Source organism: Drosophila elegans, unplaced genomic scaffold (genome assembly GCF_018152505.1).
Source record: "Drosophila elegans isolate 14027-0461.03 unplaced genomic scaffold, ASM1815250v1 contig_208, whole genome shotgun sequence".
Taxonomy (NCBI): Eukaryota; Metazoa; Arthropoda; class Insecta; order Diptera; family Drosophilidae; genus Drosophila; species Drosophila elegans.
Window position 1 is genome coordinate 17170947 of NW_024545578.1, and position 23674 is coordinate 17194620.

At 42.1% G+C, this 23674-nt stretch overlaps 1 protein-coding gene across 6 annotated transcripts in view; it reads right to left on the reverse strand.

Annotated features, from left to right (window-relative positions):
* LOC108147464 (protein vein) overlaps positions 1-12134 on the reverse strand; it is a 35026-nt gene extending 22892 nt beyond the window's left edge. For all 6 annotated transcript variants that reach the window (XM_017274000.2, XM_017273998.2, XM_017273999.2 and 3 more), the window contains exon 1: positions 9483-12134. In XM_017274000.2, the coding sequence (XP_017129489.1) occupies positions 9483-10845 (1363 nt within the window). In that variant the 5' untranslated portion in view covers positions 10846-12134. The remainder of the gene's footprint in view (positions 1-9482) is intronic.
* Between the last annotated feature and the right edge of the window lie 11540 nt (positions 12135-23674).

The window sequence follows — 23674 nt, forward strand, 5'->3', positions numbered from 1 at the left end:
ATTTGTTCACGTAGGAAAGCTTAAAGCCACTGTCTTTGGTAATAAAAGTTTAAGTTTAGGATCAACTATTTCACCATCCAAAATATTTTTTTTAATAATAAAGTGGCATCTATTTTATATGGTCTAATTAACATAAGTCAAGTTCAAGTTTCATAGCTGCCAACAATTTTTTTTCAATTCTCATATTAATATCACTTTTATATGTTCCCAAAACCTGACCCAAACTTGTCTATACAATTTTCTGTCAGTGTGCTGCTGGCGTCGCTGCCAATATCGACGACTTGGTTGTCGCATATAATGACTTTTTCGACTTGCAACTTCTTGTGGCTTTGCGCTTTTTTATGCTTTATGCGCTCGCTTTGGTCTCGTCGGCTGGTCAAGCATGTGGCGATGCTGATGCTGATGTTGCTATTGCTATTGCTATTGCTGCTGGTGGCCATTGGATAGTTTCTAGTTGCCTTCTTTGTTGCAGGAGGCAGCAGCAACAGCATCAGCAGCAGCAGCAGCAAAAACAGTTGCTGTTTGTTTGCCGTGTGTGGCATGCAGCGACTACCTGGCCACTTGCTGCCACTGTTATTATGGTTGCTGGTGGCAAGTTGAAATCATTTTCGTGTGTGTGAAAATATTTTGCGCCAGACCAGCAACATTTTGAATGCAGACTGCATATGCAACATCAGCTATAAAGTTTAGCAAGTAAGTGTTAATCTGATATATTTTCAAATCTTGAAATTTTGAGAACTTTTAAGACATTATACCAGCTTTAATTTATTTTATTAAATATCTGTTTGACTAGTACCACCGGTATAAGCGAATTAGAACTGTGATTCCCTTTTTAGTTTGTTTGGAAATATGTTTTGATAATGGGCTATTTCACTCATTCTAATGATTATTTAAATTATTAGTTAATTGTTATTTTATATATTTTCAATAAAGTTGAAATATAATTGTATTGTATGATTGTATAAAAGCTCAGATAATTTTATTAACATTTAAGATTAATTTAGAAGCTTAGAAGAATACTGACTTACAGCTTCAAAGGTAAATAAAATTATATTATAGATGCAAGGGTATATAAATTTCGACTTTCTTAAGTTAACTTGCTGTTCCGTCTTAAACTAAAGTGAGTATTGTTTGTATTAATTCATCTTAGGCCAAATACTAACAACCACATATTTAATTAACCCCCTTAGATTCCACCGCTCATAACAGAAACCGCCTGTCAACTAAATTCCTGCACTCCGTTTGACCATCAACAATGCAAAAAAAGTGAACAAAAACGCCTCAATTATGACGCATTATGTCAGGCATTCGCTGCTGTTTTCATTTTTAATGAAATATACTCATAAATGTCGTTAAGTGCTTTGCCAAATACTTGGCGGGCCAAAAATGCGAATTAAATGCGCAAAAAAATTACTTTTAGACACATTTAAATACCATTTAAATAGCTTTTGGGGCACAAGGTGAAGCTGGGTTTGAGGCTGGAGTTGGTGGCCAACCGGTGGCAGTGGCGACTCGACTTGCGAAGCCTGCCCCAGCCGCAAATTTGAAGCCAGCGGCGACGAATAAAATGCCGCACAAAAATGCTGCTAAAAATGCAACTCCAACTTGTCCGAGAGAGCTGTGTACCTGTGTTAGTGAGTGTACACCAGGTGTATGGGTGTGTGTGAGTGTTTGTGTGTGTCGGTTTGGGCCAAACAAAGCTTGGGAACCAAAAAGGCCAACACGCGCGCTGAAACGTGGCCAAGTAGCCAAGCATCCAAGTATCCAAGTGGCCAGTGGGCAGGCGCGCGCGTTGACCGGCGGCAATTTCGATATAAAAATTTTGTTTTAGCACACGGTCACCTTGCCGGCCGGCGGAAATTCACAGGGGGAAAAAAAAGAAAAAGACACAAACGACTACAGATTGGATGCAATTTAGTAGCCACTTCCGCCAGTAACACAACCTCTTCTCTTCATCACATGGCATACATCATTTTTGTTCGGGGCCAGCGGCCAAATGTGTCCTGGAATTTCCGCTGCTTAGCGCTGGAAAATCCCTTGTGCGATCACGCCAAGTGACGAATTCGCCACAAGGACACTGGCCAGGGGTCAACAGGGAATTTCCGGCCAGACATGTGGCCCATTACCTGCTGCTGGCCCTAAAAACTCCTGACTCCTCGGGGCGGTGTCTCAGATTAGACGATTTTCCCACACGCAGGTACGGGAATCGGAAACTTCGACACTTCCAATAAACTCCATAAAAGAGTTGTTAGGGCATTATTGAGTCAACACATCGATGGTATCGATGGCGGATTAAGCCATTCAGCGGAGGCAAACAACTTCATGCGATTATGAGCGGGAAATGGACTAAATCGTCAGCTAAAATGAAAATATGGCCCCACCACAACAGGGGTAGCTGACGAGAACGGGGGATTCGGAGGGAGATGCACAATTGGCTGCATATTTACACACAGAAAAATTAAAGAGGTTTATTGCATGATGAAGTTAAATGAAACTTCCAATACTTATAAAGAAATAAAATATTATGAAAATAAATTTAAAGGATTTTATATTGCTACAAAACAGAAAAGGTAATTTATTTAAGATCGATTGATGTTTTAATACCTATTCTTTTAAAAATATATTTTATTAACTCTTGTTAAGTGTTATCAAAAATATATGTTTAAGTATTTAAACAACATTTCAAGTATAAAATATTCACTAAGTAACATATTGTAAAATACGGTTTTCTGATTTTGAAATACGAGATCAAGGGTGTGCAATACACATATTTAGTTTAATAATAGAGTTGTTAGTTGTTTTATATACTATATATGCCTTGAAGTGGTAGGTGCGCAAAATTAATATGTTGAGTTCTGATCTCTCCCTATAAAATAAGCATCCTTCCCCGTTTTTCCCTGTGCACACATGTGGTCGATATCAAAGGCAAATTTCTCAACGTGCCATCGCAAGTGCAGGCAAAGGCGAATTCAGAAGGCAGACAGTGCGACAGAGCGATCCGGCTATCCAGCGATCCAACGATCCAAAGATCCGACGAAACGACGACCAGGATGGCTTGCAATTTGATGCAGGGCGCTGCGAATTTGCCGGGCAGGGGGTGACAGACAGTTTAATATACAGATACAGAGGAGGAGCCCGCCTTGATACCCGAGACCCAGAACAGAACCGAACCAACAGAACAGAACAGCACAGAACAGAGCAGAGCCACCGGATCGAGGAGGTGTTGCTGCCTCTGAAGGAGATAGATGAGCGGCCGCTCGGCTGGCATGTGGAATTATTAATGTTTGATGTAATTAATGCGTAATTAAGATAGCCAGTCGAGGAAAGGACAGTGGATGGTCAGGGCAGCGATCTTGAACTCGAGTGTTTAGTGGCTTGACTAGCCTAGTTTAACCAGGTGAAATCTGGGGAAACACAAAAACTAGGGGGAAACGATTTTGGCCAATCGTAAACTCCGCCCACCTTGTTTTTTTTTTGTGTTTTTGTTTGGAGTTCAAAGCGTTGGAGCCGCCAACGCAAATTAAATTGACTCCGCAGCCGAAAATTGGTATGCGACTTGCTGGGAAGCTCGTGCTCCCAGCCAACCATTAGCTGTGAAAATGATCCATGGGAAACTAATAATGAGTCCAAGCTCGGCGAACCGAAATGATTTTTCAAATATCAATCAATTTCAATATCTATCTGTGCGTCGTTCGGCCGCTCGGCCGCTCGGTTGCCGACTCTTTTGGCCATTAATCTTGGCCGCGTGCGCAACTGTTGAAGCGCTTTTTTGTTTTTGTGGAGCAGAAGGTGGCCGAGGGCAGTGCGATTATGCGGGCAGAAATTAACAGCCAGCCAAAACAATTAGTCCGTCCGAAAACATCTCTTATCATTTATCTTTTCACGAATGGCGTTTTGTTTTTGGCTTTGGTTTTGGCTTTGGTATTTTGGAATGTGCCGCAAGTGCCGCGAAAATTAACGCAAATGCTGTATGGCTAATTGAGGCAAAGTTAAGTTTGGCAAAAGCCAGTGTATTAGCTATCTATATAGGCTTGTAAATGGAGTAAACTACGAAACTTGAGGTTTTCAGTGGAAAACTTGTAATAAGTATTTCCTATCATTCTTATTTCTTTTTGCTTTCTGGTAGGGTATTCAAAATTCGGCCTGGCCCAATTAGGCTTGGGCTTAACTGCTTGAGGAAGCGCCACCTGAGGGGGCCTTTGATATCGCGCCGACACAGATCTGGACCCATTGATCCATCGGTCCAATGAGAGACCTTATGAATGCCAGGCGGTTTATCCATTTGGGCGGTGCGATTGCGATGCACAAGCAGCACATGCACCCGGCAATCAGATTATGTCACATCCGCCGCGAGTGGATGCTCGAGTGGATGGATCGGAACAGAGGGGCCCATTGATCGCCCGGTTCCGTTTTCGTTTTCGTTTCTATCTGGCCAAGATTGCTCCATTAGCGCCACTCGCGGATGGACCAAAACCCGGCTGCTGCTGGTGCTGCTGCAACTAAAATGAAATGCAAATTGCAGGCAGGGCTAACAAGCAGTGAGATTTTCTCGTTGGTTTATTTTCCGAATTTACTATTTCAGGGGGGGAAGCTCTGTGCGTTTGGTTTTTTGGCAAGCCGATGGCGGCCAAGATGTCTTCCTACTCTCGAATGGCTTTCAGCTGCGTGATGTTGCTGCTGTTGCTGCTACTGCCGCTGATGTTGCTGCTGTCGGCGCGGCCAGAAATAGCATAAAACTCATAAACGAGGCAAGCGAGTCAAGTCGCGAGGCAAGGCAAGGAAACATGGCATGCCATTTGAAAATTTCATTTCGTTATAATTTTCTATTTCCCGCATGCCAAACGGCCCGCCAGCCAAGTCCAAGTCCCAAGGGGCCCCTACACTCTGCGAAAATGCCAACGAACTTGGTCTAAAAAGTAAGAAGCCGCTGGCAATCGTCGCCCTCATGGCGGGAAAACATTCTAAGCATCTGAGAGGCTTAAGAATTTAGGAGACTATGAGTTTTTAAATCCATTGGTTAATTTACTATCTGCATTTGTTCACACGCTTTAAAGAAGTTTATGTCACCATGATTAACCTAAGTCATGGCCCTTAAGAGTTTAAAACAAGTCATTTAATTATTAAATGAAATTTAAATAAAATAAATACAATTTGAATCTTTCATAAAATTAAAAGATGTAAATGGTACCGAAATCTAATATTAAAATGTAATAATTTAATAAAACTTTAGGATATTAAAATATATTGTTATATTATACAATCAATAATTTGTGCAACAAGAATAACAAACAAAATTGAAAGCATAAATTTCTAAAAGAAAACCTTCGATATTACTAAGCCTTCTCATTTGAAAATTATATGAAAAATTAAAAATTTGTCTGCGAAATGTTTTTTTTTTTGAGTGCAGTCCACGATTGAGGAGTCAGAAAGGGGGCGGGGCTGGGCTGGTCAGAGAGCTAAGATAACCCCCTTTGCACTTACTACCTAAACGAACCAAGGTTCGTCGTCTAGCGCCGCCATTCATACGTAATTACCAAAAAATACAAAAAAAACTAAAAATCAACTAGAGCCACCACAGACAGAAACTAAAGAAAAGTTGTCTCTTCTCTGGCGTGACGCTAAATGAGCTGCCCGTCCCCACCCACCTTGGTGGAAAATCGTATGACCAGGTAGACCAGACACCCCAAAAAGATGAGATGAGCTGAGAAATGATGAATTGTGGGTGCCGTTGGGTAAGTTTGTCGCTTCCACTCGTAGGCGTTGACCTAAATATGCGAACTGCGCTGTGTCGTCGTCACTGTAGTCGCCGTCGCTGAAAAGCATTTTCCGCTCTGGCGTTTTCTTTCTGTTTCGTTTTGTAATCGCTTGCCAAACACATTTCCCATTTTCTAACAAGTGCAACCGGAGTGGAGAACCCAGAAGAGAAAACCGAAACCAGAGACGCGGGTTATCCATGCCCAGCAACATGGGTAATGGAATCCCAGCAGTCAAGGTTCTCTGCGGTGTGGTTTTACTGTAGAACACACCAGGTATTGCTTTTCTCAATGAAAAATCTTGTCGAGATTATTAGTGCTTTGGCAAGGTGACAAAATAGAGACCGCAGAAAAAATTAATATTCAATGCTGCGTGCAGCACAACAAGTGACAAATAATTATATAATACAGCGGCAAACAAATCCATATTTTAAGAGCACCGTATAATTAATATTACGTTGTGTCAGCCCCTGCCAGTTTGTCTCCGCTTTCCGATAGCAAACAAAAAATTAAAAAAAAAAACAAAACAACAAAAAACAAACCAACACAATAAACATTGGGAGCTAAGCTGATGATTCTGCTTCAACTCGGTCTTCTGCCAGATCAAATCATGTTTTATGAGCAGCTAATTTACTTAACACCTCAGCAACAAAAGCAACCACAGCAGAAGAACAAAACGTAGTAGCCCCGCAGCAGCTAAATACAAAAGATGCGACTTTTATTTATTTTTCACATGGCCTTTTCTTTGTTTTTTTTTTCACCTCCGCTTGTTTTTTTTCGCATATTCAAGTCACACTCTTGGCGCAAAGTGACGTTCACGGCGTGGGTGTAAATTGGGCATTAAATGAGACCAGTTAATTCATGATACTACCGATTCAGTCAGGTTCGAAGGCATTTTAATTGGTTTTAAGCAGAGCGCGAGCAGCGTCGTCACACGGGGCGTATGGATAATAAACCCCTGCCTTCACGGCCACCGAAATAGTTCAGGTTGCAAAGTAATCTATCCGATTCGATTCAGATTTTTTGATTGATCTCCACGATTTGATTCCATTTGGGGGCTTTGATTGGACTGAGATTTTAACGATCCGGCTGACGATCTTCGAGCTTTATGGCCCCATATGCAAATTGGCCTTTTGGCCAGTGTAGAAATTGGCAAAGTGAAAGGAGTTGACAGTTTTCGGTCTGCGCCTGTGTGGGTGGATTGATTAGTATGCATTTTGATGAGTAATCGCTTTTGTATACGAGTTGCGGTAGCTCGCAACTTGCGAATCGATTCCCAAGCATTTGCTGCGCTCGCAGTCAAAATAAATCAGGCGGGGCAAAAAGTAAATATCCTGTTAATGCTTTATGTTCTTCATTGATGAGGTCTGGGAAGCCGGATAAAAGAAAGAGAAGCGAGCAGCGAAGGCAGAAAGTAAATAAACACCAGATAATAAACCCAAAAAGACAAAGCCCGAGAGAACAGCTGATTGCAGCTGATTTCGGATTCGAAGGGGGGGATCCGAATAGGGTTGGGTCTTCGAGGGGGGTTTCCACTGTACGTATGTGTATATGGGGGATCTCGGGAATACCAGGGGGTTTTCCCCCATCTCCGTGTGCGAGAGCCATGACGGAAGAGTCAGAAGCTGAAACAGCAGCGGCCAAGGAGCGAAGTGGGGAGAGAAAATGAATTAAAAATCTAATTGCGCCCGCGAGAAACAAAGCACAAAATCCAAGAGGGAGAAGACAATAAAGACAACAGCAACAAAAACAAATAAATAAAAAGAAAGGAAGTTAGCATCGGCTACTCGAAGTTTATATGCCCTTGCAGGCATATTAAAAACCTGATTAGTCGGGTAACTCTTAAGCAAGCTTTGGGATATAAATGAACTAATTTTGACAAATTCCTTCTGCTAGATACTCTCAGGCGGTTTTGAATGAATCTAAAATATCCAGCTCAATGCCATGCTTCCACAAAAACGACAAATTTTTGCTTGAGTTAACTGATAATCTGTGAGAGAATTATGTATAATTATATATAATTTAAACAGTATGTTTATTTAACTTCTTCTGTAGTCACTTTATATTTTATTTAATTATTTATTTTATTTTCAATTAAACTATCACAGTGCTACAAGATTTTCTTAATACCAAAAACTTTTAGACTAAGCAGGTATTTAGACTAAGAATATGTATACTGACAGACTCCTGATCAAAGTACTTATATACCCTAAAAAAAGGGTACAAAAGAAAAGCAAGGCAAGAGTGAAGCAAAGGCAAAGAAAGGCGGGGGCGGCGGCGAGGGGCGGGGCCGGGTGATCGCACTTAGTCGCATTACAGACGCAAAACTCCATGAACCGCGACGCAAGAATAATTACAACAACAGCAGTGGGAGAAGAACGTAGGGTTGGGTTCAGTCCGCCAACCGCAAAGGTCGAATGCAGACTACAACAACATCAACAATAATAACAATAACAACAACAACAACGTATACTACCACGATGACGATGACGTTGTGAGTTGCACATGGGAGCTAAGGAGCTAAAAAGCTAAAAAACTAAAAAGACGGGCGGGCAGAAATGAGTTTTCAAAGTTTTTCCCACTTCTTGGGGGAGGCCGGGAAGAAGAAGAAACCCGGGGGAACCGCGAGCAAAGTTAATGCGAATTTAATTAAAATGTGCAACTAGCAACAGCAGCAGCAGCAGCAGCAGAAGCAGCGGCGGCAATAATAAATTCTAGATGTGAGCATATTTGTTGCCCGGCAACCAAATTGAGCCGGGCACAGAGAAAGAATCCAGTGGAAGAATCCAAAGAAGAAGACCAGGGCCTAGACCTGCAACTCAAAAAAGAAAAAAAAAACTGCAATCGACCAGGCGCATGCGCAACGTTTGCTAGTGTGAGTATGTGTGTGTGTGGTAGTGGTACTATGGTGTGTGTGAGTGTATTGCATAAAATTATTTCGGTCTGGTGAATATTAGCAGAGCGTGAAGTTGGCAAATAAGAAATTCAACTGCAAAAAAGCAGCTAAATTTCATTTAACAACAACAAGACGAAGAAAAAGAGCCAGCTGCCACTGCGGCAGAGAGATAGAGAGAGAAAGAAAGAGGGAAAGAGAAAGAAAGAAAGGCAATGAGAGAAAGAAAGGGAGCAACTTTAAGGAGATTTTTATATCATGTCTTATAGATGATAGCATTATTTCCCAAATTTCAAGCCACAGAAATGGGTTCAACGATCGATCACATTATGTAAACTATTTACAACATTTACCAAAACTTAAGTTAGTAGCTTCGGACCAAACCAAAATGAGGTATCGGAATGGTATTTAATCATATTTCTTTTCATTATATATTTTCTTAATGATTTAAGAAAATCTACCTTTTCTGCTAAATTTGTATACTCTTCTATATCATTAATTTACAAAATGAACTCTACTTTTTACAAAAATAATTAAAAATAGTATTAAGTTTTATAATTTTCCAATTCTCCTTTTCGTATTACCTTATCATTTGCCAGATAATGTCGCTCCCCTTCAACTCTTTTGAAAAATATTAAACTATTGCTTTTTGGGAACCCACATTCAATATTGCACTTGTTTCTATTTACTGAATAAATTATAATTTTGCTATTAGTTTAATAAACAACTATTCGTTTGGAAATTATTATATAAATGTTTCCTAAACTTAGAAATATTCCAATTTATAATTATTAAAGCAATAACTTCAGTAAGGTTTAAAATCGAAATCCACTCACCATAATTTTCGCTCACAGCCATTTTGACCGATTTGATCACCGAGTGCGTGACCCTGATGGGCTGGCCGAGGATGGTGAAGTTGCCGGGATTGGTTTGCTGCACGAACATCATGTAGGATATATCCGAGGCCTGCTGCAGATCGTTTCCGGATCGGAGCAGGCCCCGAGGCAACAGGCGCTCCCTGTAGATGTCGCACTCGCCGCTGGTGTTGCTCAACGCGAACTGCAGTCGCACCAGCGTTGGCAGTTGCAGGTCATGTTGCTGCTTGTACACCTTTTGCACCTTCATGGTGGCCGAGAAGTTGACCCGCCGATCGGCGGACATCGACTTGAAGACGCCCTGGAAGACGGTGGGCGCCGCATAGGCCAACTGGGCGGGATCCCGGGCGGAGCAGTAGCGATCCGATCGCTGGTGACCCCGATGCTTCCGCTGGTGCTTCCTGCGCTGCTTATTCTGTTGCTGGTGCTGCTGCTGGTGATTGCTCTTGTGCTGATGTTGCAGTTGACGCTGCTCCTGCTGCTGTTGCTGCCGCTGGCGGCGATGATCGCGCTTATCCTGCTGCAACTGCTGCCGGTTGCCGGGGTGATGTTGCTGCCGGCTACCGTTGGTGTTGCTGCCGTCCCGTCGACTTCGCGCCGCCTGCTCCGGATTGCGATCCTCCAGTTGGCTGTCTGGCACTTCGTAGGACTCGATGAGATAGCTCTGTACCGCCCGCGTGCTGTAGTTGCTCGGCGGCGGCGCTAAACTCTCTTGCTGATGTTGCTGCTGTTGCTGCTGCGTTGGTTGAATGTGACGACGCATTTTACTGCTCGCCGCCTCGATGGGCATGCCATTGAATAATAAATTATATATTTGACTATTGATTAACGTATTTGGAACTTTTTGCATTGACTGCTGCTGTTGCTGCTGCTGCTGCTGCTGCTGCTGCTCTGGCACGGCAGCAACATGTTGCTCCTGCTGAGCGGCTGAACTGCTGCCGGCGTCGAATACTGTTGCTGGCTTTAACTTAACATTGCTACGGCTACTAAGACTATTGCTGGTGCGGCTGAGCAGCCTACTTAAGATATTGTTGTCGATGTTGCTGCTACCACCGCTCTCGGCGCTTTCACTGCTCCCGCTGCTGCCATTATCCGAACTCAGTGGTATATAGTAGCTGCTTTCTTCGGCACTGGCACTGCCTTCCCATAATCTTGGCTGCTGTTGTTGTTGGTGTTGCTGACGCTGCTGTTGCTGCTGCTGCGTCGTCGTCGACGACGACACACATGTGTTTAGTAGCAACATGTAGCTGATAATTAGCAATATCAATGGCATTAGTTGCTTTTTTGTTTTTAGACTCCATTTGCGCAAATGTTGCGCATACATGGCGTCCTCCAAAGTTGTTGCTGCTATTGCCCCGACTTTATGTACAAAATCTCGATAGCGAGTGTTGTTGCTGCGTGTTGCTGCTGCTGCTGCTGCGGTTTGCTGCGTGTTGCTGCTGCGGCTGCTGCTGCTGTTGGGGGGTTGGTGTGTCCTGTATCCTTGCAATTTGCCTAGTCGTGACAAATGTGACCGTCGCTGCCTCGTCGTTGTGGCTTGTCGTATTTCCGTTTATCCTGCAAATACTTTCGATAGTTTCGTAGCATTTTGAGCGACAGCAGGGGCAAGAGAGAGATGGACTGTTCGAGGGGAATAGAGAGGGGGATAGTGTCTTTCGGACTGGTCTAACACACTGTATTCCTAGCATTAATTTATGAACACTTGGCCGCACTCGTTAGTTGCTTTTGCTGTTGCTTTTGGTTTTGCTTTTGATGTTGCTGCTGCTGTTGTTGCTGTTGCTGCTGCTTGTGGTGACTCATTTTTGTTATCTGCCCAGAATTTCGCCGCGATTCACTTGAGCGATCGCCAGGAGTCGACGCACGGCCACGCCCCGCTGCACGCCCCCTCAATTGGACGGGCCTAAGGTCGCGTGGCGTTTGATTTTTCCCCACTTTTCTTCACGAGGCTTTTCACGCGCGCGATCTTTTCGTCTCGTCTCGTCTCGATTCGTGTTCGTTTGCGTATTCGGATTTGGGTTCGGATACTCGGTTTCGGCTCTAGCTTCGGCTGCCGATCGGTCGTGTGCGTATACGTGTTGCTGCTCTTGTAATTGTAATCCTCGCCGCCAGATATACGATAATGTTTGTCTGGCCGTATACGCGATCTCTCGTCTATATGGTATAGCCGTAGCCGTAGTCGTAGTCGTAGCCGTTGCCCGTAGTCGCAGCCGTAGTCTGATTCACGAGTCTTTTCTGGCACACACACCGCCGCAGATCAGATCTCTGATCTCTGATGACGATGATGATGATGGTGTATGGCGTATGGTGTATCGTGTATGGTGGATGGTGGATGTTGGATGGTGTTTGGTGATGATGATGTGCGATATAGCAGACGCGGACACTCAAACGTATCTCACGGATACGGATACACGGACGGGGCACACACAACACACACGTCTTCTAATTTTAGACAAAAGTAATTATAAAAGAAAAAACAGAGCAGAGTGCGCCGCGTTCAGCTTATACGCATATATATCTTCTACTTTGGCTTTGGCTAGATATATATGTATACGTATATACCCGCATCTGCTGGTGTATTTGTGCAACTTTTCGATGTCTGGGTGCTCACTAGCCGATTATATAGAAAAGTCGTCGCAACAGTCGGCTCTAGACATATATATTTTGTGCATATATATATGCAACATGGGAACGCACACAATAACACGCGCGGGCACGAGAATCGATCGTTTTTGTTTTATATATCTGTGCGTATATACTGGTGTATATAAAAGTACATAAACCAAGTGCAGACAGAAGTTGTTGCTTCAGGAGAGCCACAATCTATGACGATGCTCCCGTTGTTGTTGTTTAATTGTTGTTGTTCTATTGTAGTTGTTGTGTTTGCCACTGCAGTTTTTTTTTAGATTTATTCCACAAAAAGTCCTTTTTGCACCGGGAATCACTGATCCGGCTTTTTATCGCACACTCGTAACGAAATCGAAAGTCCTTTTACACGATCGATCGATTGGTTGGTTTGTTGCTTGGTTGCTTGGGTTCGATTTGTTCGGTGGGTCACTTCAGTTACTCCAGCTGATGAAATTCGCTGAGAACTCTTTTTTTCTTGTATTTATCGAATTAATTCAACCGACTTTTCACATAGAATTTCACTGATTTCAAAACACTCCACTCGATCTGCAGTTGTCTGGGTGATCTTTTATCAACGCCCTCTGAGTGTCTGAACAATAATATTTGGCTATCTTTCGGATTGCCGACAATCGCGCGCCCGTTCCGTTGCCGTCGAATGGTTTCTGCGGACTGTCGGTGGAAACTAACTGATTGTGTATGCTGGTTTAAAATTATTCTTTTTTCTGCTCCTAACACAGGCGGAATTTCGTATAATTCTTTTTTTCTTTTGGGAACTCGCTCTACGGAGCGACACAGGTCTGCTCGATTTGACGCCGCGAAAACGACTCGAACGTAGCGCAGCGATGCAGAGCAGAGCTGAAAAATTCAAAACGTATCTCACGGATACGACTCAAACGTATCTCACGACTCGAACGTATCTCACTGGTCGGCATATGTTCGTCTACGTTCGGGCGGGTTCGAATGTCTTCGGCCCTCTCTTTTCGCTCAAACGCCGAGTTTTCGCTCCAAAATTTTCTCAAAGCATTGCTTTTCTCTTAAGCATTTTCTCAGCTCTGCAATTTTATCTCAAAAATTGCGAGTGAACCGTTTGTTTACTTTATGTTAATTAATTTTAGGCGATTTGCGGTTAACAATAGGGTTATGTAAATTATTTTATTTTACGTGTCACAGAAATCGATCGAAACTTAAAGTTACTTTTAAAAGTATGCTAAAATGTGTTTTAAGATTTCGTAATATTTTTTTAAAGGAACTTATTTACAGATCTTTACAAGCGATTTTAAATCGCTAGAGATCACTGTAGCGCTTCGTAAATCTTAATGCCGAAAATATTTGATGTAGTGTTATTGTTTTTATATTTCTTGATTATCTTGTTTCACTTTTCTTTTGGTGACCATTTCAAAAATGTTATTTTTATTTTGTACCCAGTTCTTCTCTCTCGCCATTGCTTTTTGAATTAGAATAATATCATACCTGTATAAAATTGATTTATATGAAACCACTTTTTACTTTGTACAAGTCTTAAGTTTTAGTGAACTTTTAAAACTGCAATACTCTCGTTACACTTTAAAGTTTAAACTGAACTAAAAGTGCAATCGATCTGGTTGGCTTTTTATAGGTGTTTAACGACAATGTAACCCGTCCAATAGATAAAGGTACATAGATAAGAAGTTAGTTGCTATTGGTTTTTATGGTGATATTCAATATGTTACTCATAATCACCGAGCTTCTGATAGGCTACTGACAGCCCTTTCCAGTCGGAGGGTATCATATATTGATTGCTCATATGGATAGAGGGCAAGTCCTAGTTTAATGAGTCATTTGTAAATAAATTCACATAATTATAAAGGAGTGTGCGTATGTTTTGCTCGAATAAGTTAAAGTAACTGTTGTCGATTAATTTCAATTTTCACCGTAAGAGTTCGGTATGATTAAGCTTAATTCTTTGAAAAACTAAATATATCAGTAAGCAATTTATAATAATTTATAATATAAATCTAAAAGATGACATAAGAAATAAACATATATAAAATACAAATAAAATTGAATTTTTATAAGGATATTTTTATAGTTCAAGAAATAAAACCTCAAAAATCTTCTTTTTACTATAATTAAATAAAAAAACATCTACCGCTTAAAAACTGTAAATGCCTTTAAAAAGTTGTTGATTTAAAAACAAAATTTCATAGATTTAGATAATTGATCTGTCTATAAGAACATAAGAACCCATTAAAACTAGCCTAGCTTAATGTAGTTTGGCCATCATCTAATAGATCTTCGCTCAACGCTTTCATTTGTTTTGGCTATGGTTCCGCTTTTGATATTTTCTTTTGGTGACATATGCGGTGAGCAGTAGTTTTTCTGGTAGCTCAGCTTTTTTCCCATGATTATTTGCTTTATTGTCAAATGTCAAGCCCACAACGGCCGCTACAGAAACAACAAACTGCGGCAGGTGATTCCGCCCAGCGCTTGGAAGTCGTGTAAACTTAACGTTTTTTTTTTACTCGCCCCAGCTGCTGATGTTTCACTTGCTGTTGTTGTTGTCAAACAAAGCTTCCACTTGTTCTACGCACTGCGCATAACAATAAAAGAAGCTGACAAAAAAAACAAGAGAAACACATATCAGGGGAGGGGAGGGGGTACAAAGGTGGGGAAACAGTCGCGGTGACAAGTGCGACAATTGTAAGAAAAACCAGAAGCAAAGAAGGGTTCGAAGTCGGCCACTTGTGACGGAGCTGGGCCAACTTAGTCTGCGTTGTTGCCAGTTTTTGAATTACAAAAAACAAAACAGGTACTTACCCTACTAACCGCAACAAGCCAGCTGATAAGGTTGCAAAAATAGCTCGACCGAATGATAGTGCTTAGTTCCTTATCGATTAGCTCACCTAGTTCCTACCCAAAGTAGCCCGGAAGCGGAAATAAAGCTTACCACCTGTCGCCGGTGTTCGGTGCTTAGAGTTCAGAGTTCGGGCAGGTAGATTGGTGGGCACATATTTGGAAAGCTGCAAAAAGACTCCAAAAGAGACTCCATTGTGCCGAAGGAAGTGCAGGAAGTAAACGTTGGACAAGCTGCAGAATCCATGGATCCCCCGTTCTGCTGACGACAGACAACAGCTGCCAGGCGCAGCGTCATTGTATCATCAACAAATACCCACATAGACATACTCACAAACAATAAGAACAACAAAAGTAGCAAGCCAAGTCCACAAAAATAACAAACATGAAAACATGGAAACATTTTCCAAAAGCAATTTCAAAATGCGCGCAGGCGCAAACATCCAATGCCCATTTATCGTCACGGGGGAGGCCGGCTAGATGGGACAGAGTTGGGAAAACAAACCGAAGGAAAACAATATAAATTGAATTTCCACTAAGCAGCTAAAACCCCTTAGATGTAGAGTACAACTTCAACTTACAAGGGCAAAATGTAATCAAATTACTCAAGAAGCCTGAACATAAACAAGACAACATTATTTTAATTTTGGGAAAAACATGATTTTATTTATGAAAATAATAATCTTCGCCCTATAATATCTCATCATTAATTTCGCAATTTTTGACCCTCCTATGTAAAGAAATCTTAAACCAAACTGAATTTGGCCTCAGGAATAAGTACTTTACTTCACATAGGTTAATGGTATTTAGAGCCTAACTTTGACCAAAAACTAGCCAACAATTCTTCTGCTTGGCATTACAAAAAACAATGTGTTTTTTATTGTTCTCTTAATAATTCGCGAAAAGGCTTTGTAAATTTTAAAGTTCATATTTTTTATTTTTTTATTTGGCTATCAGCCTATGAGGCCACACAAAAATGAATATTCTTATGTCCCACAAATTCTGGGGTAAATCGTAGATAAAATCCATAAGCTTTTAAAAAAAGTCGAAAAATCTAAATAAGTGCAGAATTCCATTCTAAGAACGCATCGGTTTCCGTTTTGTCAAGGGAAATCGATTGCTGTCGATAAGGCCTAAACGCAACGTCACAAGTTGGCATTTCAATTATATTTATTGATTTGTATGGCTAAGACTATGGCAACAAACCATTCCTATTGAGCAATCGATTTGATAATAACTTGTTCAATTCGATAAGGCTTGCTTGTCTATTTGGCAATCCAAATCACCTGATTTGACTATTTTCTTGTCAGGCAGACTAATTACGGTAAAGGTAAAAGAAATTCAAATTTGTTCGGTGCTGCACTTGTTGCACACTGGTGGTGTTGAATGTTCGAGCAACAGGGTCTGGGTAACCGAAGACAAAGCCGTTATAGCACTCTGTGGCCCTCTGATCTCCAGCCAGCCTATATATCCCTCAACCAACTGAGACGCCGCTAAATTGTGTTAAAAACTCACCAGCCATCCAGCCATCCAGCCATCCAGCCATCCAGCCATCCAACCAGCCAACCAGCCAAAGTACAGAACGCAGAAACCTCAAGATCCGAGCTACCAGATAAACAACATGAGACAGAACGGAACGGAAAGTACGCTGTTATAAAATGTTAGTAAATTTAAATATTTAATACTCAATTAAACATTTAGATATAGTAAACATGAAAATTGTAAATATGTATATATTTAATTTGACTGAATTCTAAAAAAAATATTATTATAGTATTAAGCCATGTAGCACATTGAAATATTTACATATTAAATTATGTAATTCTATATGATTTTTATTTAATATTATGATTTTATATTTAACATAAATACGATATGATATTTTGATTTTATAGACAAATATTTAAATTTATTTATTTTTTTTTTGTCAGTGCAGGAAAGGAGCGAGCTGAACTTGGTGCAATCTTCCGCATTATGAGTAGCTAGCAGACGGCGAGAAAAGGCGAGGAAATGGAAGTGGAAATGGAAGTGGAAATGGAAATGAAAATGCACTTGGCTTACACCAGCTCGGGGCAGGTTGTTAGTGGCAGTGGCAGCGGCGACATGTGGCCAGGGTATCTCAAACTGGGCTCTGTGACTGGGCTCTAATTTCAATTGGGTTTCGTGGTTGTGGAAATTATTCAACAGCGCTAAGTACGCCCAGAGACTTGGAACTGGAACTGTCCGTTTGTCTCTTATTTTATTTAGTCTGTTTTTTTTTCTGTGTGGGGGGGGCACCCACGCGTGACGTGACTCTTTGGTTTGGCTCTCCTATACCTGAGCCGCTTCCGTAAAAAGTTGCCGCCGCTGCCGTTGCCGTTCCCATTCCTGCTCCCCTTTCCCTTTTCCCAGGGCCATGGGTATATGGTATATGGGCATATTCCCTAACCTTACCTTACCTTACCTCACCTTACCATAACCCCGTCCATCTGCTCTGCGGTTGATTCTCTTCAAGTGCATTGAAGCAAGTTGAAGGCTATTTTTCAACTTCAAATGTTTGCTAAATGACTTTTGATGATTTGTGGTGAGCCAGTCAGCCAGCCAGCCCGCCGAGTTTAACTCCGAGTTGAGGGTTGTGAGCGGGGGCAAGATAAATTAATGATTATATTTATTTAATTTCACTTCGGGCCAAGTGTTGACTTGCCGTCTAATTAGCCCCAGCGACCAGTGTCACTGAGCTGTTCCGGCTTGGATTATCTGCCCATTGGTCCGATAACTTTCCCCCCATTCGCAGTATCCTCAAACGATATACCAGCCGATGAGCTGGCACTTTCATGCTCAAGTGGATTTGAGTTGATCAAACATCAATAATGCCGATGCAAACACCATACAAACTAAGCAAATATTGGATCATTGGCTTATCTAGGCTATGACTGTGACGTGCTCCCCCCAAAAACTAAGAATCGATCCACAATGGGGAATCTAATGGGCTGTCCAAAAGGGAAAAGCCCAGGTGAGTCATGAGGCCTATACAGGGAGGTGCTTTGATCGCCAGAGGACAATGAACGGTGGTGATGCAAAAATTTACTCGCGTGTCCACTTCGCCTAGGGGGAGGTGACAGCTCATCGGGGCGATCTGATAATATACCGTCTGACGTTTGACATTTTTTGGCCAACTTTTTGTTTGGCAAACTCAAGCAAAAGACAACGACCAGACAGAAACAGAACAAAACAGAACAGTGGAGTCGAGTCGAGTCGAGCGGTACGGAGACAGCGACACGTGAATTGCAGATAATCAGCGTCGTGTCTGGGCCTAAAAATATGCTCCATGTAATTAGCCCCGCCAAGTGGGAATGGTATTGAAAAACGGGTCTTTGAATACCCTAACTGGGCACCTTTTTTATTTATGAAAATTAAGACCAAATGTCTAATATCTGGTTATAAAAAATATATTTTTGAGACGCTGTTTTGTAATAAGCATATTTGTGATCCAATATTTTAGTTGGAAGATAATTTAACGAAAACATTTTAAAATATAATAAGGCTTCTTAATAAACATTTTATTAACTCTCAAAATAATATTTTATGAAGATAGTCTTCCTTCTTTTTGTTTGTTTTGGAATTAAAAATGGTCATAAATTGTGAAATCATTTTAAGTATCAATACGTAGGACACATTTTAAATAAACATATTTGAAAAACTATTTAAAACTAATAAATTATTTCTTTAAAATAGTTCGTTTATTTATTATTAATGACATTAAGTTAAAATTAAATTTTCTATGTATATATAAATTAAAAAAAATTAAATAAAAAATCGGGGTTAACGACAGCATTTAATATTAATTTTATTAAAACAAAATGTTTTTATTGTATATTATTTTCATTGCTTAGGAAAGAGTAAATAGAGAATATATAAACCCAAGCTAAGCAATACAGATTTGATAGCCGTTTCAACTCCCTACTGAGTTCAAAATGAGATCCACCTTTAAAGGGTATTTCAGATTCGTTGGATCACTGGCCGCTTTCCCTTTCCCATTTCCAGTCGCAGCTCCAGACAACAGCAATGTGGCAAAAATAACCAAAAACGTCTCGAGCCACACGAGTCACAATGAGGCGATGGATGGGCTATAAATAAAGAGTGGCAGACTCCTGAACTCCCGTGCAAGTAAGTGGAAGTCACAGCACAGCAGCATCGCCATCGCCTATAGATCGCAGTCATATCCATCTTCGTGCCTAAGACTCTAACTCGAGCACATGCCCCGTGACTCACACCGGTGAAATCCTCGACTAATATTTCAATTAGGCGACAATAAAATATACAAACCTATATATATATATATATATATATATATATATATATACATAAATGAAAAAAAATAAGCAACGAGCTGAGTCCGAGAGTTGATGACATGCCCAAAGTTAATAAAAAGCGGCAGAAATGTGCCTTCGGGCTTCGGGCTAAATAAATTCCATGGGACCCTAGGTGGTCGAATATTTTAACACTACCGGGCACAGGCCGTCTGTAGGCAGCAGTAGGAGCTGTCTGACCACTGGGATCGCTATAAGATGGGGTTCGGGATAGGGATCGGGATAGGTATCGTGATCGGGATCGGTGGCAAATCTGTGGCGCTGGCGTCTGCCTTTTAATGTAGAAAACTAGTCGAGGCGCATAATTTACGACGGCCAGGATTGCAAAGTCAGCAGGAGTAGGAGGATCCGGTGGAGTATGCAGAGGAAAACGGCGTTGACTTGACTTATCAATTTCACGGGAATCCAATCGATTTTTATATGAGAGCGAGCAGATAAACCGCAAAAATCAAGCAATAAAATCGCTCTGCCCAAGCCGCAACAACAAAAGCCAAATAAAAGCAACAACAGTGCAAAATGAAGAGCAGAGACAGAGGGCCAGAGGGGTAAAGGGGGTTCAGGGGTACGGGGGACTCTGAGGGACTGGGGAGCTGGGACTGCGAAAATACCAAAACGGCAATAAATGGTGTTGATATCCCGCCAAGCGTGTGAAGACGCTAACGATGCCGCCAAAACTTGTTAACCACAAAAATTATTGCATGAGATGAAATAAATTAAGGTGGCGGCATCGGCATCGGCATCGCTCCGGCTGCACCACCAACACCACTGCCACCATAGGTACACCACCATCAGCGGCACCACCGAACAACCGAACCGAACTATCCGCGCTGCTTCCTATTCTTCGCATCCTTGCGGCGGCGACGACGGCGACTGTTCGTTCAGGCCGCCAGTGGCGACGACTCCCCTTGCCCCCTCTCAGCCGCCCTCCATCTCCACCCATGTGGCCATCGTCTGTTGGCCTTTGTTGTTGCTGCTGCTGCTGCTGCTGGCGGTACATTCGTGTGTGTGTGTGTACTTTCGGTGAAATGAAATGACAGACGCGGCGCAAGATGCAAATTTACCTATGGAATGTTGGCCAGGCCAAGCTGAGCTTGGTAATACGCTACAAAGGACCAACAATAAAAAGAATAAAAAAAAGTATGCTTAAAATTATTAGTTAAGAACGTGAGGTATACGATATTCTACACAGTAGGTTGAGGCTCCTTGCTTGATTTGTAGATGAGTTTTTTGATAACTTAAGTTAAAAAGAAAAGAATAGTTAAAAAACTGTTCAATAATTTTTTAAGCCTTTATCTTGCCAACTTAGTATGGCCGGTAAGCCCTTACAAAAAATGTATGTTACGAACTTTATAAGAGTTTCATACTAAACTTTCTGACTTTTACTTAAATTTGCCTTTAAAAACATTTTGTTGAATATCATCTATAACTCGAACGATTTTATTGAAAATCATCTATAACTCGAACGATTAAGACGTTCAAAATTGAAATTGATATTGCTAGGCAATTGGGCGATATTAGAGTGTCTGAATAATTAAGAGTTTGCAAAATGGGAATGCCTAAGATTTGTAATTTTAAATATTTAATTTTCTCAATAAGAGGGCTGGGCTATCTTAAGGTTTTTACTTTTAAAAACATTTAAACAAGGGATTTAATAAAACGAAATAAATATTTATGTCTGTTAAACAGTTAGTTAAATGAAAAAATCAAGGACTATTGATTTATTTTGATTTAAGATAATCCTTGTTGTACTTAGTGACCATACATATAGTAATCTTTAAGTAGAGCACTGAATGAGTCCATGTAACCATACACTTTTGGCCACTGCAGCAGACTTATTGCCAATGAGTTCAGTTCTGGTCAGCACTCTCTTTTCCTCCCCCTCCTTCTCACCCTCCTGCTCTTACCCCTCCCACAACAACAACAACAACAACAAGAGCAACAACAAGAGCGACATCACAGGTCTCAGTAGGATCCCCACACTCCATGCCGTACCCAACCGATCTGAACCGATCCGTTCCATCTCCGTCCGCCAGTCCGCCAAGTCCGTGTCCGTCTGTCCCTCCGTCCGGCGGTGGACTCGAACTCGAGCTCGGACTCTACGGCGCTGCCGTTTTAGCAACATTGCAATCATCTGAAAATTCCATTCCAATCAAATTAAAAACTGGCGTCTACCTTTTTATCATTTTCTTATCAGATCTCAAGATCTGCCGCAGCGATGCCTTCTGCTGTGCGCCTTTTATGCGAATACCATGTGGATGGTATGGGGGTATTATTGGGATGGTGACGGGGATGGGGATGGGGTTTGGGGATGGGAATGGGGCAAAGTGGATGTGGATGTGGTTGTTGGGGATGTGTGGATGGGTCTGTGGTCCCTGTTCCTGTCCCTGTCCCTGTCCCTGCTTTTCTGTTGCCTTCGACTTGGACTCGCTGAAACTCTGACTCTGTTTCTGGCTGATTTGTTGTTGTTTTTCGTTTACTTATATTTTTTTTTTTTTGGTTCGCTCTTTTTTTATATAATAAGCAGATCTTTGTCCCAAAGAAACCGTGGCCATAATATATCAATATAAACGCGGCGGAGAAGCTGCTGGCGGAGAGGGGTGCGGTGAGGAGTGGAGGGGAGGTGGGCCAAAAAGGCGTCCATGAGCGCCTGGGAAGCAAAGCACATTCATGGCCTGGTCTGGTTTGCTTTTGAGCCAGGACTGGACGTTGACTTCGTTACTTTGGAGGGGGGATATCTGGAAGGGGGGGCGGGGCAGGCAAATGCGACCGAATGGCGACGACGAAATCCATTAGTTTTGCACCTTCGCAACATGTTGCAGCGACGTTGTTGTCATCGCCAAAGATTCGTCTCAGCGTTTTTTTTTTTCGGGTAATTTTTTGGCTTTTTTTTGGCCATTGCTGGCACCGCAAATTGGTAAAAATTAACACGCTGCTCTGCTCTTGACCAAAAACAGGCACACGAAACCCATTTTGCTTTTAGGCGTCTGTCGCCAAAATTCCTTTCATGCAATCGACCAATCCCCCAATCCTCGTCTCCGCTGCCCAGCATCATACTTCAATTTAATAAATTAATTGGCTTTGTGTCGGCTTCAGCTGAAGCATTTGATCGGTTGGCCAAAATGGTAAGGGAAGGGGGGGCATTGAAGGAAAAAGGAGGCTTGGGAACCGATCCCCAAGTTTGTCTGCAAGTATTTGCTGCTTTCGTTAATGCCAACCTCCCATGAAAAGATAGAAATCAACTTCGGTTTACAGAGATCCTCTTACAGTCTGCTCCTCATCCTGCCCTTAAGCCCCCTGTGCCCCTGTGTCCCTTTGCCCCACAAAAACACCCATACTCACTCACACACACACAGGCATTCCTGGCGTTCAGTGGCACTCGAAATGCGTTTATCTGGTGCTGGGACTGCGTTTTTATTATCTTAGGTGTTAATGATTTCATTTTTGGCCACCCAATTGAGGCTGTCTGGGCATCGGTACCCGATTCCCTGGTCTGTGGACCCTTTATGCCTTGGCTTGCTGGCTTGCTGGCTGACTGGCTTGCGTTTTTTTTGTTTCCCAGCTCCGTTCGCTCTGGTCTGGTCCTCTGATCTGCCTGGGCATCCTCTGTCTCGGCTTATCGCTTTAATCTCTTCTGACAGTGATTATTGCTGTTTGCGGATTGTGCAATTGATGTGCGAACTTCGACACCATCTCCGCTTATTTCTGTTTCTGTTTCTGTATTTTTATTTTTTTTTTTTGTTCTGCTGCAGCGCAGGGAAGATGGTGGAAAATCTCGTTTGCCGTCTCTATTTACTGGGGACTCCAAGGGCGGCTCGCTTTTAGCACCCAAATATGATGTCATGGATTTGGCGGCCTCCGCCTCTCGGGCTGTAAGTCGAAACCCCAAAAAGGGCAATTTTTGAAATCATACGCCAAACATGGCGCGACATAACTGGGAGCCCTGGGAGCATCTCAGTTCGCTTCAGTTTAGTCCAGGAGCAGACGGAGTTGGAATCGGGAATTGGGAATCGGGAGCTGGGAGCTGGGAGCCGGGAGCCTCGAGCTGAAGCATTGTTCTTTGCACTGTCGCTTTCGCACTTCACAAAGGGATAGAGTTCAATTTTTGTGTCTGCATTCGAAACAAAAGACTTAAGCAACGAACTTGGCAATCTTTTTATGTCCACTCCTCGTTCCCGGCCATCCCGGCAACTTCTTTTCTTTTCGGCCAGCAAATGCAACAGCGGCGAGAGTATTTTGGACCAAAAAGGTGTCGCTGATTGTCTTTTAAGAGAGTTTCTGGTCCGCGGCGCCGTCGCCTGGGCGTTGACAGTTGTTGTGATTGTTGTGTTTTGTTGTTTTGTGCCGCTG